The sequence below is a fragment of the Lepidochelys kempii genome, chromosome 3, assembly GCF_965140265.1.
Source record: "Lepidochelys kempii isolate rLepKem1 chromosome 3, rLepKem1.hap2, whole genome shotgun sequence".
NCBI classification, from domain to species: Eukaryota; Metazoa; Chordata; order Testudines; family Cheloniidae; genus Lepidochelys; species Lepidochelys kempii.
Genome location: NC_133258.1, coordinates 35,296,872 through 35,309,336, shown reverse-complemented (window position 1 = coordinate 35,309,336; position 12,465 = coordinate 35,296,872). Strand labels below are relative to the sequence as shown.

The following is a 12,465-nucleotide window of genomic DNA, read 5'->3' as shown; positions in this document are numbered from 1 at the left end:
CCTTCCACCACAGAAAAGCTGCCCCAAACAGGGCAGATATCCTGAAATCTGCAGGATACATCCATATAGAGCAGGGGTCGGCAACCTTTAAGAAGTGGTATACCAAGTCTTCCTTTATTCACTCTAATTTAAGGTTTTGCTTGCCAGTAATACATTTTAACGTTTTTAGAAGGTCTCTTTCTATAAGTCTTTAATATATAACTAAACTACTGTTGTATGTAAAGTAAATAAGGTTTTTAAAATGTTTAAGAAGCTTCATTTAAAATTAAATTAAAATGCAGAGCCCTCCGGACTGGTGGCCAGGACCCGGGCAGTGTGAGTGCCACTGAAAATCAGCTTGCATGCTGCCTTTGGCACATGTGCTATAGGTTGCCTAACGCTGATATAGAGGTTCTGAACTCCCTGGCATGGTCTTTCCCCATACCCCTCACCTCCCTGGTAGTGAGCTGCCACTGGAGCCATGCTACCAGGGACTCCCTTTTGACTTCAAGTGGCTCGCAGGGACCCCAGTGTGTTCTGGGTATGGTGGAGGGCGTGTTATGCAAAATAGTGACTAGTCTAGGGTGGTATTAACTCTTTCAAGGAAATTCTTCCGGGCTAGGACGGCGGCTTTAATGTTTCCACCACTGGTCTGCCCCTTCCCAAATTCCATCCTCTCTCTCACAAAGACCCCAGATCATATGGAGAAGAGGTCTGGAAAGTCAGGGAGGGAGAGGAAATGGTGCTTTGGAGGTGCCAGAGCCTTCCTTCCATGGGTGGAGCACTCCTCTACATGTGATTCTTGGGGGATCTGATCTGTCCTCTCTTTTGATGCTCTCAGTCTATATCCCTGTGGAGAAGTGTTCACATCACAAAACCCACCACCACTGGCAGTCTCAACAGAAGCAAAGGACTGAATTGAACATAGTAACAACCATTCTGGCCCCCCTAGAAATGGGCGTGCCTGGTTATGGTTGTGGCATACTGGTGGGGCAAAGTGATGAAAATAGCATATCCATTGCCTGCATTGTACATGTTCAGTGGATATACAGCAAGGTGACATACCTGAAAACTACACTCTAGCATCTTTCATGAGCACTGAATTCAGAAAAAACATTGAAAGCAGAGAGAAACCACAGGTGATTTATAGAGAATACCTTCCGTCCACTGTGTTACTGTGACAGGGTGCTCTTAGTAGCTATAAACTGAGCCCTTTGGAAGCCAGCACCCTGGTCTCATAGAACACCCAGAGCACTGGTTGTAGTTAGGGCTAGTCTACACTAGACGCGCTCCAGCGGCGCAGTTGCACTGATGCAGCTGCACTGCTGTAGCATGTCTGGTGAAGAGGCTATATGCTGACAGGAGAGAGCTCTCCCATTGGCATAATAAAACCACCTCCATAAAGGGAGCAGCTATTTCCGTGGGAGAAGCTCTCCCACTGACCTAGAACTGTCCATATTAGTGCTTAGGCTGGTGTAGCTTACATAAGTTATATCAACATAACCTATAGTGTAGCCAAGCCCTCAGAGTAGGAGGGACTTAGTTTGGGTTTGAAAGGGCAGAAGAGATCACTTGCACCTGTAGAAAACCTGAGGAGCTAATGAGGAAATTAGCTCACCAGCTGGGTAGCTCTGAGTAGAACGCAAGCAGTAAAAAAGGCAGAGCTAAGGAACAGCATGGGACAGACTGAGAGCTGGGCTTGGAACTCAGGGGCAGTTTGGGCTGGTGGCTGACCAGAGCTGGAAATACAAACTGAAAGTGAAAGGCTGGAAGTTATGTTGGAAAACGAGGGAGAAGAAATAATGGGTGAGGAATTGCTTCAGATTAGGAAGAAGAAAAAGGAATAGAAGAATTTGTATCCAAAGAATACGGAGCAGAGATGGATGGATGTATTCTTACATGGCTGAGTAGAATATAAATGTAACCCTTCTGCCCGTCAGAGTTGACAGCAACAAGGGCCGGGTTCAATATCTAGGGGTTCCATTCCAATAACACAATGCAAACCGGCTCGAGCCCCCACCCAGTGACCTGGGAAAAATCTATACCACCCCCGCTGGGCGCCTCCAAGAGGCGATACTTCCCCTCTCGCAAGCACATAGTCTGAGTGTAGCAAAAGTCTTTTAATAACAGAGAGAAACAATGTGGCATTATGTTGGGGAAACACCACCAACCGGATTCATAACACAACCCATTAGCAAAAAACCCACCCCAGGCAAATTGGGGCATGCCCTTTTCCCTTTGGTTCTTGAGTCCAGCAACCCCAAATCACCCAAAGTCCCAAAAGTCCAATGCCCCAAAAGTCTCTGTCCCTGGTCAGGGCAGCCCCAGAGTTCGAAAGTTTATCGGCGGAGCTTTACCTCCCAACCTGGGTGGAAATGGGACGGGGGTAAGAGGCACCTTACGTGATCTGAAGCTGACCGCCCCATAGCTCCATAGCGGCGCTCCGCCAGCCGCCCCACGAACTCCTTCGCTCAGCTGCGCTCCGCTCCGCCAGCCGCCCCACGAACTCCTTCGCTCAGCTGCGCTCCGCTCCGCCAGCCGCCCCACAAACTCCTTTGCTCAGCTGCGCTCCGCTCCGCCAGCCGCCCCACGAACTCCTTCGCTCAGCTGCCCCACGAACTCAGCTCCACGGCCCACAAGCAGCTCCTGCCATCCACACACTGCTCCGCGTCGAACTGCTTCACCAGCCGTCCCGCAAACTGCTCCACAAAATATCTTCAGGCTCCCCCACTACTTAACACAACACTCAGTGATTTCAGCTCTTAGGTGAATTCAGCTTATAGTAGGGGAGCCCCAGTGCTGGTGCACTGTCAGCCCAAAGTGAGCTCAGCAGCCTATAACTAGACTTCTAATGAAATCAAAATTAGCTCTGATATTCCACAGTGGAGAGAGGAGGAAGTGCAATCAGCATGTAAGGCCCTCACCAAGGGGCCCATGCCACCAAATACTACTACTTGTCCCCAGCCTCTCTTCATTCACACAGTTTTGGAACCCATGACCCTTGCCTAGCGAGTGCTACTTAGTTGATGGTGAATCCCTCCATCATAACAAAAGGCCACGTACAGTTCCAAGCACAGTTCCCATAATCAGGGTAATAACAATTTATTCTTCCTGCCCCAATAACAGAGACACTGGGGATCCCACAGCAGCCAAAGTGACCATTTGGGCAGCTATGGTCTCATTCTAGGCGTGGTGGGTGTGCCTATGCAAATGAGATCGGCCCCTGAAGTTCTTTTCCACAACTTGCCACACCTCACCACCAGATGTCAGGGTGGAGCTCATCCTGACACTGCTTACATAAAGATAACATATTGAATGAAAATGTCAGCATATAGAGGGGTTCTCAAACTGGGGTTGTGAGGTTATTATGTGGGGGGTTATGAGATGTCAGCCTCCACCCCAAACCTTGCTTTGCCTCTAGCATTTATAATGGTGTTAAATATACAAAAAAGTGGTTTTTTAATTTATATGGGGGCAGGGTCACACTCAGAGGTGTGCTGTGTGAAAGGGGTCACCAGTACAAAAGTTTGAGAATCACTGGCATATAGGAACTCAAAAAAGCTATAGAAAAGTAAAAACAGTCCCAGGTAAAGATAGTATATGTAATGAAATGCTTAAGCACCTATCAGAAGGGAGTTTAAGAGTTTTACTGAAATTATATAATAATACATGGGGAAAAGGAATACTATTGGCAACAAGCAAAACATGGTAAATTACGCACAGTACCTGATGCGTATAGACCTATTGCCCTCACATCGTGTGTGGGCAAAATGATAAATTAGAGAATAGTAGCATACTTGGGAAAAAAAAGAAATAAATTGTGTACAAAATGGTTTCAGGAAAGTAAGATGCACAGCTGATCATACTGTAAGATTAGAAACAGAAATACAAAAAACCATGAGGAACAGAGAGTTTGACAGTTTTTTGGACATTGAAAAAGCATCTTACATGGTATGGAGGGAAGGCTTGCTGTATACGCTAGCCGCAACTGGAATAAAAAGAAGAATGTTCTGATGGATAAGAGATTTCTTAAGTGATAGAACCATACAAGTCAGGGTGGTGGTGGCTTTTTAAAATATTTATAAACTTACTAACGGCAGCGCACAGGGGAGCATTATCAGCCCAATCCTATTTAACATTACGATTAATGATGTCCCGGAGAATATATGGGCAGGAATAGATATTACTCTATTTGCTGATGATGGTGTTATATGGGCCAAGCATAGAAGACTTAAGATAGCAGTGGAGACAATGAAAGAGGCGTTCGGGAATTTCAGAATGTGGAGATACTTGGGGATTTAAGTTCACTTGCTAAAACAAAGGGAATGAACTTCACAACAAGGAAATTTGGGAAAGAATGAAAGCTATATCTCTATAAAAAAAGAATACAGGTAGTTCAAAATATTACATTCTTAGGAGTTATGTTAGATGATAAACTAACTTGAAAAGGTCATATAGATAATATCAAGACTAAATGTAAAGGTAGGATGAATCTTCTGGGAATAATTGAGGTGCAGATAAGAACACATTGTTATTGCTATATAGGACATTAAAAAGACCAGTTATATATTATGGAAGCTAAGCCTTTAGAATTCAGCTTCTAAATCAGCACACACAAGAAAAGAAAGCTGATCCAAGCCCAAGCTCTGTGAATTGCATGTGGTGCAAGTATTACGACTCCTTTGTGTGCTTCACATAGCAACCGGAGAAATGCCTATAAATTTAAGGATAAAATTGTTAGATTTTGCCTTTTGGGCTCAGGTTAATGTAAATAGTGAAGATAAGAGTACAAAACAAGTATATGAGGATTGTTGGGAATTAAGTCAACAAGAAGTAACTGGGCATCACAAAAACTCCCATATGCTAATAGGGTCAAAAGGCGGGTATAAGACTTGGGTGAAAAGGAAGATCTGGGAGAAATTAAAATCTTTAGTCATGGGAAATTGAACTACAGCTGGACAGTTATCTCTCTAGCTGTGGATTTGGAATTATATGAAAAAACAAAGGGAAGAGCAGGACCATTAAATACGATGACTATGATTTAGGAGTTTATACATGGCAAATCTCTACCAATGACTCTACAGAAGTCTACAGGTAGAGTGGGAATGGCCTTTTGTATCCCTGAATTTGGAATTCAGAGATCTATGAGTCTATCCAATTTTGTGGTCATTATGATGGCTGAATTGACGGGCACACTGTTAGCACAGTGTTAATTGCTTTGCAAACCTGCACAACCATGATGCCAACAGTGGACTTTACAACCCCTCATTGGTTTGCAACTGACAGGTAGCTGTCTGGTGTTGCTAGCTTCCACAAGGCAATAGTCCCTTGGTTCTGCATTAGTATGGCTTCTCTGAATCAAGTGTTCTGGTGTGGGAGGTTTGGTGCAAGCTCATCGCACATCTCCATGAAGGTCTGTTTCCTAATTTAGAAGTTCTGAAGCCACTGCTGGTTATCCCAGGTTTCCAATACGATGTGATCCCACTACACCATATGATTCTCCTGCACCAAAAAGGATGGTCCAATCATAGGCATATTGTGGCTATAGCAGCATTCACCATATCTGTTCCATGGGACACAAATAGATTCACCTGGATAAGAGATGTATGCCTAGCTATGACTGTTCTATCCTATCTGACTCTTTATCAGGTATAGTGGTGATTAGAAAAGAAGCCACATAAAACAGGAATGACTTAATCAATTAACTATTGTTCTGTACTACAGAGGTAGTACAAATGGGTATACACATTGTAATAGTGTGGATTCCAGTGCATGTTGGGGTACTGGGCAATGAAATGGCAGATAAAGCAGTGACAAATGCCTTAAAATGGGGAGGTTGATATACAGATACCTTTGCATAAACAGGACATCAGAAGTTTGGTTAAGAGAGAACTTAAGAAGCAATGGTAAGAACTATGGGCCAAAGAGAAAAAAGGAAGAAGGTTCTATGAAATGTGTGCTAAACTTGAGGATAGTAGTGTACTTAATAACTATGATAGAAGAAGTAAATTAACTATATTTAGTGTGCTAACAGGTCACTGTGATCTGAATGGTAACTTAAATTTGCTAAACAAGCACAAAGATGGGTTGTGTGATGCATGCAAAGTCAAGAAAGAGTTGAGCATCTGCTGTGGCAATGCAAGGACAATTACATCGAGAGAAAGTTAGTCATAAAGAATCCAAGATGCCTCGGGATGAGAGAAGATAGTCCAAAAGGACTGGTGAGAGTACTGGGAAAGTGGAGTAGCATTTAAAAAAAGCATCACTTCACTTTTTTAAGGATACAGGACATTGATTTTTTTGCTTATGTGAAAACTGAGGTAGGTGACGCTCATAGTCTCACATGCTGAGTCTGCTGCACCATAAAACGACAGGAAAAGAAAGGAGTGGGGCTACACATGACGGCTGCTATGTTGTGATGCACTTGGAATATAAACATCAATAAAGACACTTGGTGGAGGTACTCTGCTGGACTGTATGTGCCGCTTAATTCACAAAAAGGATTTATCAGCCAGGGTTTCCAGGAGCTGAAGGGGGAGCCAGTTCACAGTTTCCTATTTTTGTAGGGATAGGAAGAGCAACATCCATAGAAGATGGTTGGGAAACAGCAAGAAGACCGGACAGGCCACCAGTTTTAAAAGTAAGGAATATGTGAGTTACAGTTCTTATTTTAGATCTGTTTACAATTATTTTTTTCATAAAGATTTTCATTTTAAATCCCCAAGAGGGGTGTGTGTGTATATAGGTGTGTGTGTGTGTTAGTGAAACTTGTGAAGATTTAAAATAAATTTTTCTTAGTGTGTGTTGTGTTCCCAGGAAGTAGCAGCAACTCATATTGTAGGCATTGCAATATATTCTCTAGGTCTAGTTCAAAACTATTAGGCCCCCTATGGTCTGTCTTTTTCTCACCATCTCTATCTGGATTCTTAACCTTTCTTGATAATGAAAAGAACTATACTAAAAGGAGAGATGATTATCATCTTTGGGAATCCAGATTCTTAACAGAGAGACAAATGGATATAATAATAAAGTTAAAGGATGCAATATTTATTGAGAAATGTGCAAGCAGGTTTAAAGGGAGCAAATTATTAATGGCCTAATCCTGCATTCATTGCAGTCAATAGGAGTTTTGCCACTGATCTCAAAAGAAGCCCTAAATAATGCAAAACAGGTTGCATGCTTATTGTAAGAATTACATGTGATGTGGTATGTGGAATGATTGAAATGCCGGCACTTGCAACTGGAAAGGGATCACTTTGTTTACTCCTTTAGTTTACTTTTGTTTAATGGAACCTTAAGATTAGGATGATTTTGGCTTTCAGACTCTAAAAATGGGATTTCTTCTTGAAGAGAAACTACTCGTCATCTTACAGCTATCCATAGGAAAACATACTGAATTGCTTGTGAATTCTCTCTTTAAATGCATTATATTTGTATTGACCTGCAGATTCCATATCTTACTCAGTCCTATTAATAGAGCTCTAAACCATTCCATGAAGGTAGCTTATATATTATTTAATATAATTCTTTGCAGAAAAATTTCTCATTGTTAGAAGGGAGGTGGGGAATCCTGTGTTCAATCAGATTAATTCAATAGTTTGAAAGTAAAACGTACCTTATACTTTTTTCCTTTCAGAAATCAAGTTCAGCTAGTAAATGCAAAAATGTACCGTCTTGCCTTTACCTTTTTGATTTTTTGTAATTCACCGAACCACGTAAAAGGCTTTTCCCTCTTATTTTCAGGCTGAGGACAAAGGTATCCTCCTCATATCAGGGAATGAATGGGCAGTTTTCCGGCTGGCACATCCTTGTGTAATAACTCACATTAAAATAGACACTTATCACTTTAAAGGTAAAACAAATGCTGCTTATTTGGCCCCTGTATTTTACTGATCATACCAAAACCATATGTTGTACCATAGATATATTGTGCAGGACCATTGGTTACTGGGCAAAGGTGGAGTTAAACTGTTTCAGCAGTTGATGATCAGCTAAGCTCAGGGGCACCTAGGGTGTATCTTCCTTCTGCTGGGCATATCGGCACCAGGACTGGGTAGCATAGAAGCCACTATAGCTGCCCTAATCAGGGGAGGATTCCTCGATGCTGGGGGAATCTTTGAGGGCAGTCACTGAGTGAAATCCTGACTCCATTGAAGTCCATGAGTATTTTGCCATTAAAATCCTGGTTTCATTGAAGTCACGATCGAATGGATTGGAGAATCTGAGCACTTTATATCAGTTCTTACAAAGAGTCAAACCATATTCCTCCAAGCAGTAGGTTTTAAATATTTGTAGAAAAAATGTATTTTATTGAACAAATATAGTATGACAAATGTGGAATTTATGGAATAAATTATGTAGTTGTTATTGGTCCTGGTGATGGAGGTGGGTGCATAATTCACTAATATTCATGAATAAATAGAAGTGTTGTGATTTTTTTATATTAAAATATTTGTAAATAGCTTTTTAATTATTTGTGCAGCTCTACTTATTTCTTCTAGTCATAATTGCAGTATAAACGTAAAGAATCAATTCTGTGTTTTGTGAAATTCATTACTCTGTGTTTCAGCTCTGAAAGCCTAAATTTATCTTAAGAAAATAATTATAATGCAACAAAAATATACAAAAACATGTTACTGTTTGCTGTCAGGTAACTTTCCAGATACCTGCAAACTTGAGGCCTGTGTTCTGAACACACAAGAAGGAAAAAGATTGCATAACACAGAAAGGGAACCTTAAACAGGATCCAAAATGGAACCCTTTGCTTTCTGTTACAAAGGTAAGGCTTTTATTTCTAGATCACATGAATACTGTGGACTGTTAGCTTATAGCCTATTGGTTGTATTGAAATAATGCTTTTTTAAAAAAGTGTTTTGTAGGTGTTTATATGAGTAGATCAATTTACAAACACTACAAGGACAAAACTACACAGTATAGTAAGCAAAAGTGGACACACACCTTGTTTTCATGATTTTTTTTTCCCTTGGGGGATGGAGAAGCATTATACAGTATATCAAATAATAATGAGATTTATTTTAGATTCTTGAATTTTGTAGTTTCTTCTCTGTGTATCTGAATTTCATCTATTCTATCTGTAACTAAAGTGTTAGTGGACATATGCACCCTTCTGTCTATATGTAACAGTTATTCTGTTAAAAGGCAGTATTTAAGTATGCCAGTTTTACCTTACATTTTTGTTTTAGCTTAAGCCTAACAAGAGGCATTTCTTCGGTACTGCCCTGGAAATGCAGGATGTAATCACTCAAGTGAGACTCATTATTGTTCCTGATGGAGGTGTAAGTAGGATGCGTCTCTGGGGTTTCCCACGGGCTCCATTTTATACAAGCAAATGAACAAAGAGGATTTTCTAAAAAAGGCTTTAAGGGTTATAGAATGGATGTTCACTTTTTTCCGTATTATATACACTTGAATATATTTGTTGAATGGTACACATTCATTAAACTAAGCATGACTTTTTCCCAGCAATAATTCAAACATAACAATTCTGTATGTCTCATGGCTGTACAATAATACAATGACTTCTGTACTCCTAGGAATATAAGGAAAGTAATATATTTTTGCTGAAATTGATTTTCTCCAAAAAATACATCAATGATAACACAGTGCATTCCTGGGTGATCAAAGCTCATCTTTGTGAGAATCAAAATTGAAGGCCAAATTATTTTAACCACTTTGTAAATCCACTAATTACCCTAAAATGTACTGCCTGTAGTGTCTTAGTGGTGAAAAGAAATGGCATTTTTAAATACAAATAAATCAGAGACAGGCTATGCTTTATTGTTATGTCTGTCTTAATTATAAGCCAATCAAAAAGATCTACTTATGTTCTACAGCTTTCACTCATGTCTACAGTTCTCATATACAGCCATTTCATAATTATTCATTATATAAATTATGTATTCATAAGCATCTCTACAGCCTATCCTTCTGATAGTACAAAGTGCGCTCATGGATTATTTTGTCAAGATTCCAAACCCTAAGAAGAAAGACAGGTTGTGTCTCTCTGTCAGCTTCAAGTGTGTCAATATATTGGTGGAATTTGGAAACATATATTTCTTTATGAAAACACACAGAATGATTTTAACCCTCCTTTGCCTTGCACTTTTTTTGCTGTAATCTAACACCCAAATATTGTCTGTTTCTCTACGAGCCTATGCTTGAAAGTTATGCTTAAAGAGTGCTTAAAGTTATGCTTCTAAACCCCTATTTAGCGATCTAAATTAGTGACCTGATTTTCAAAAATACTGAGCATCCCGGAGTTCTCTTTGACATTAGTGGGAGCTATTGGGTGCTCAGCACTTAAAAAAAAAAAAATCAGGTCAGTGCCTAAATATGTCTTCAGAAGCATAGCTCTAAGCACGCAGTTCTGTGACCCTGGGCCTAGATTATGCTGAATGAGGAGAGAAAAAAGTGCTCAGCCTGGGGCTGACTCTACAAGGCATGGTGAGGCTTTTTGTGTGATGACACATGATCATGATATACTGCAGACAGGAAAAGGTGGCCCCACCTTCTGCTTTGCTTTCCTTACTCTGGGCACACACCAGCCTTGTTCCCCATGCACCTCTCATTTGCACGATGGCTTCTGGGGGGAAGTGGTGTGATGGAGATGGAGAGTAGTTAGGGCCATGGGCAGGCATCTTTATGGGGGGTGAGTGTGGGTGGGTTTTTAATTGTTTGTACTCAAGCTTATATTGTAGTAATTAAAATGCTGCATGATATATATATATGAAGGCAGATATGGCAAACAATTTTCTGGAATTTTACATAATAATTGAATGTAAAATAGCATTGTCTGTAACAATTATGGAGGCATTGGCAGTGATTCTGTAGTTAAAGCTGAATTGCCCATGAAATGGGGACTGCTTTTTCTTTATATGTAAGTAGTCTGTCACTGTGAAATTTGACATAAATGTATATTTTATATAGGGTCAAAACTGGGTATTACAGAATTGTATCTGACTTTACTTGTTTAATGCACTGTATTTGAGAGCATTCAAAATATGTTGTGGCATAACATATACTGTTTGTAATCTATGCTTTTGATTTACACCTAATTACTATTCCTGACATCATTAGTATTATGTTGTTTATCACTCTTATGAAGTGTCAGTGAAAAGTACTTATTCTGTAATACTACAATCTATCCAAGGTATTTGTAATCCCTATCTTTAATGTATTTCTCCTCATAACACCCTGCTGGATAGGGAAATGCAGCTATCCCCATTTTGCAGATGGAGAATGGAGGCACAGAGAGATTAAATATCTTGCTAAACGTCACACAAGAAACCTGTTGCAGAACAGGGGATTGGACCCACAAGTGCCAGGCCAGCATCCTCCCCACTGGACCATCCTTCCTCTTATGAGTCATCTAATATGTGTCCTCTCTTGTTCTAAGAAAGAAGCTTTTCTCCATTTTGTTTATTAACCTTTATAGCTTACTTTGTATTCTATCCTTTAGTTAAAAGAAAAGGAGTACTTGTGGCACCTTAGAGACTAACCAATTTATTTGAGCATAAGCTTTCGTGAGCTACAGCTCACTTCATCGGATGCATTCAGTGGAAACTGCAGAAGACATTATATACACAGAGACCATGAAACAATACCTCCTCCCACCCCACTCTCCTGCTGGTAATAGCTTATTTAAAGTGATCACTCTCCTTACAATAAGAAAAGGAGTACTTGTGGCACCTTAGACACTAACCAATTTATTTGAGCATAAGCTTTCGCGAGCTACAGCTCACTTCATTGGATGCGCATCCGATGAAGTGAGCAATAGCTCACAAAAGCTTATGCTCAAATAAATTGGTTAGTCTCTAAGGTGCCACAAGTACTTGTTTTCTTTTTGCGAATACAGACTAACATGGCTGTTATTCTGAAACCTCTCCTTACAATGTGTATGATGATCAAGTTGGGCCATTTCCAGCAAAAATCCAGGTTTTCTCACCCTCCGCCCCCCCCCTCCAAACTCACTCTCCTGCTGGTAATAGCCCATCCAAAGTGACCACTCTCTTTACAATGTGTAAATATAATCTCATTTGGAAGGAGAGACTCTCTAACACTCAATAAATTTTGAAGTTTTTAAAATCTGCCCCATAATTATGAGATTTTTTTCAACACCATATTTCAAATTTCTGTCTACAAATATTCTGAAAGTTCACTCCTTCACCGTGTCACAGCATGAGAATTTCCCACCAATAAATCTCACACAAGAGAAGCATGACAAAGTCCCTAAGGAGCCTGAAAATAATTCTAAAACTGGTAACAAATAATCACTCACAAACTGAAATGATCTATTTAAAGCAATAGCAATCAAGCTTTTGCAGTTGGAGAACCACAGAAGTGATTGCACTATTTTTTTAAAATTGCTTTTTTCCCTCGCTGGGGACAGCTGCCAGAATGTTGTCAAGCAGCCCTGTGCCACCTTACTCTAATGTGGAACCAATGACTTTAAAATGAGTCTTCTAC

The 12,465-nt window shown here is 40.3% G+C and overlaps 1 protein-coding gene across 1 annotated transcript in view; it reads left to right on the top strand.

Moving 5' to 3' along the window:
* ALLC (allantoicase) overlaps nucleotides 1–9,444 on the top strand; it is a 42,903-nt gene extending 33,459 nt beyond the window's left edge. The window contains 5 exon segments of the mRNA XM_073336624.1: nucleotides 6,546–6,619; nucleotides 7,723–7,831; nucleotides 8,630–8,676; nucleotides 8,678–8,758; nucleotides 9,183–9,444. Of these exon segments, the coding sequence (XP_073192725.1) occupies nucleotides 6,546–6,619; nucleotides 7,723–7,831; nucleotides 8,630–8,676; nucleotides 8,678–8,758; nucleotides 9,183–9,332 (461 nt within the window). The 3' untranslated portion in view covers nucleotides 9,333–9,444.
* Nucleotides 9,445–12,465: the final 3,021 nt, after the last annotated feature.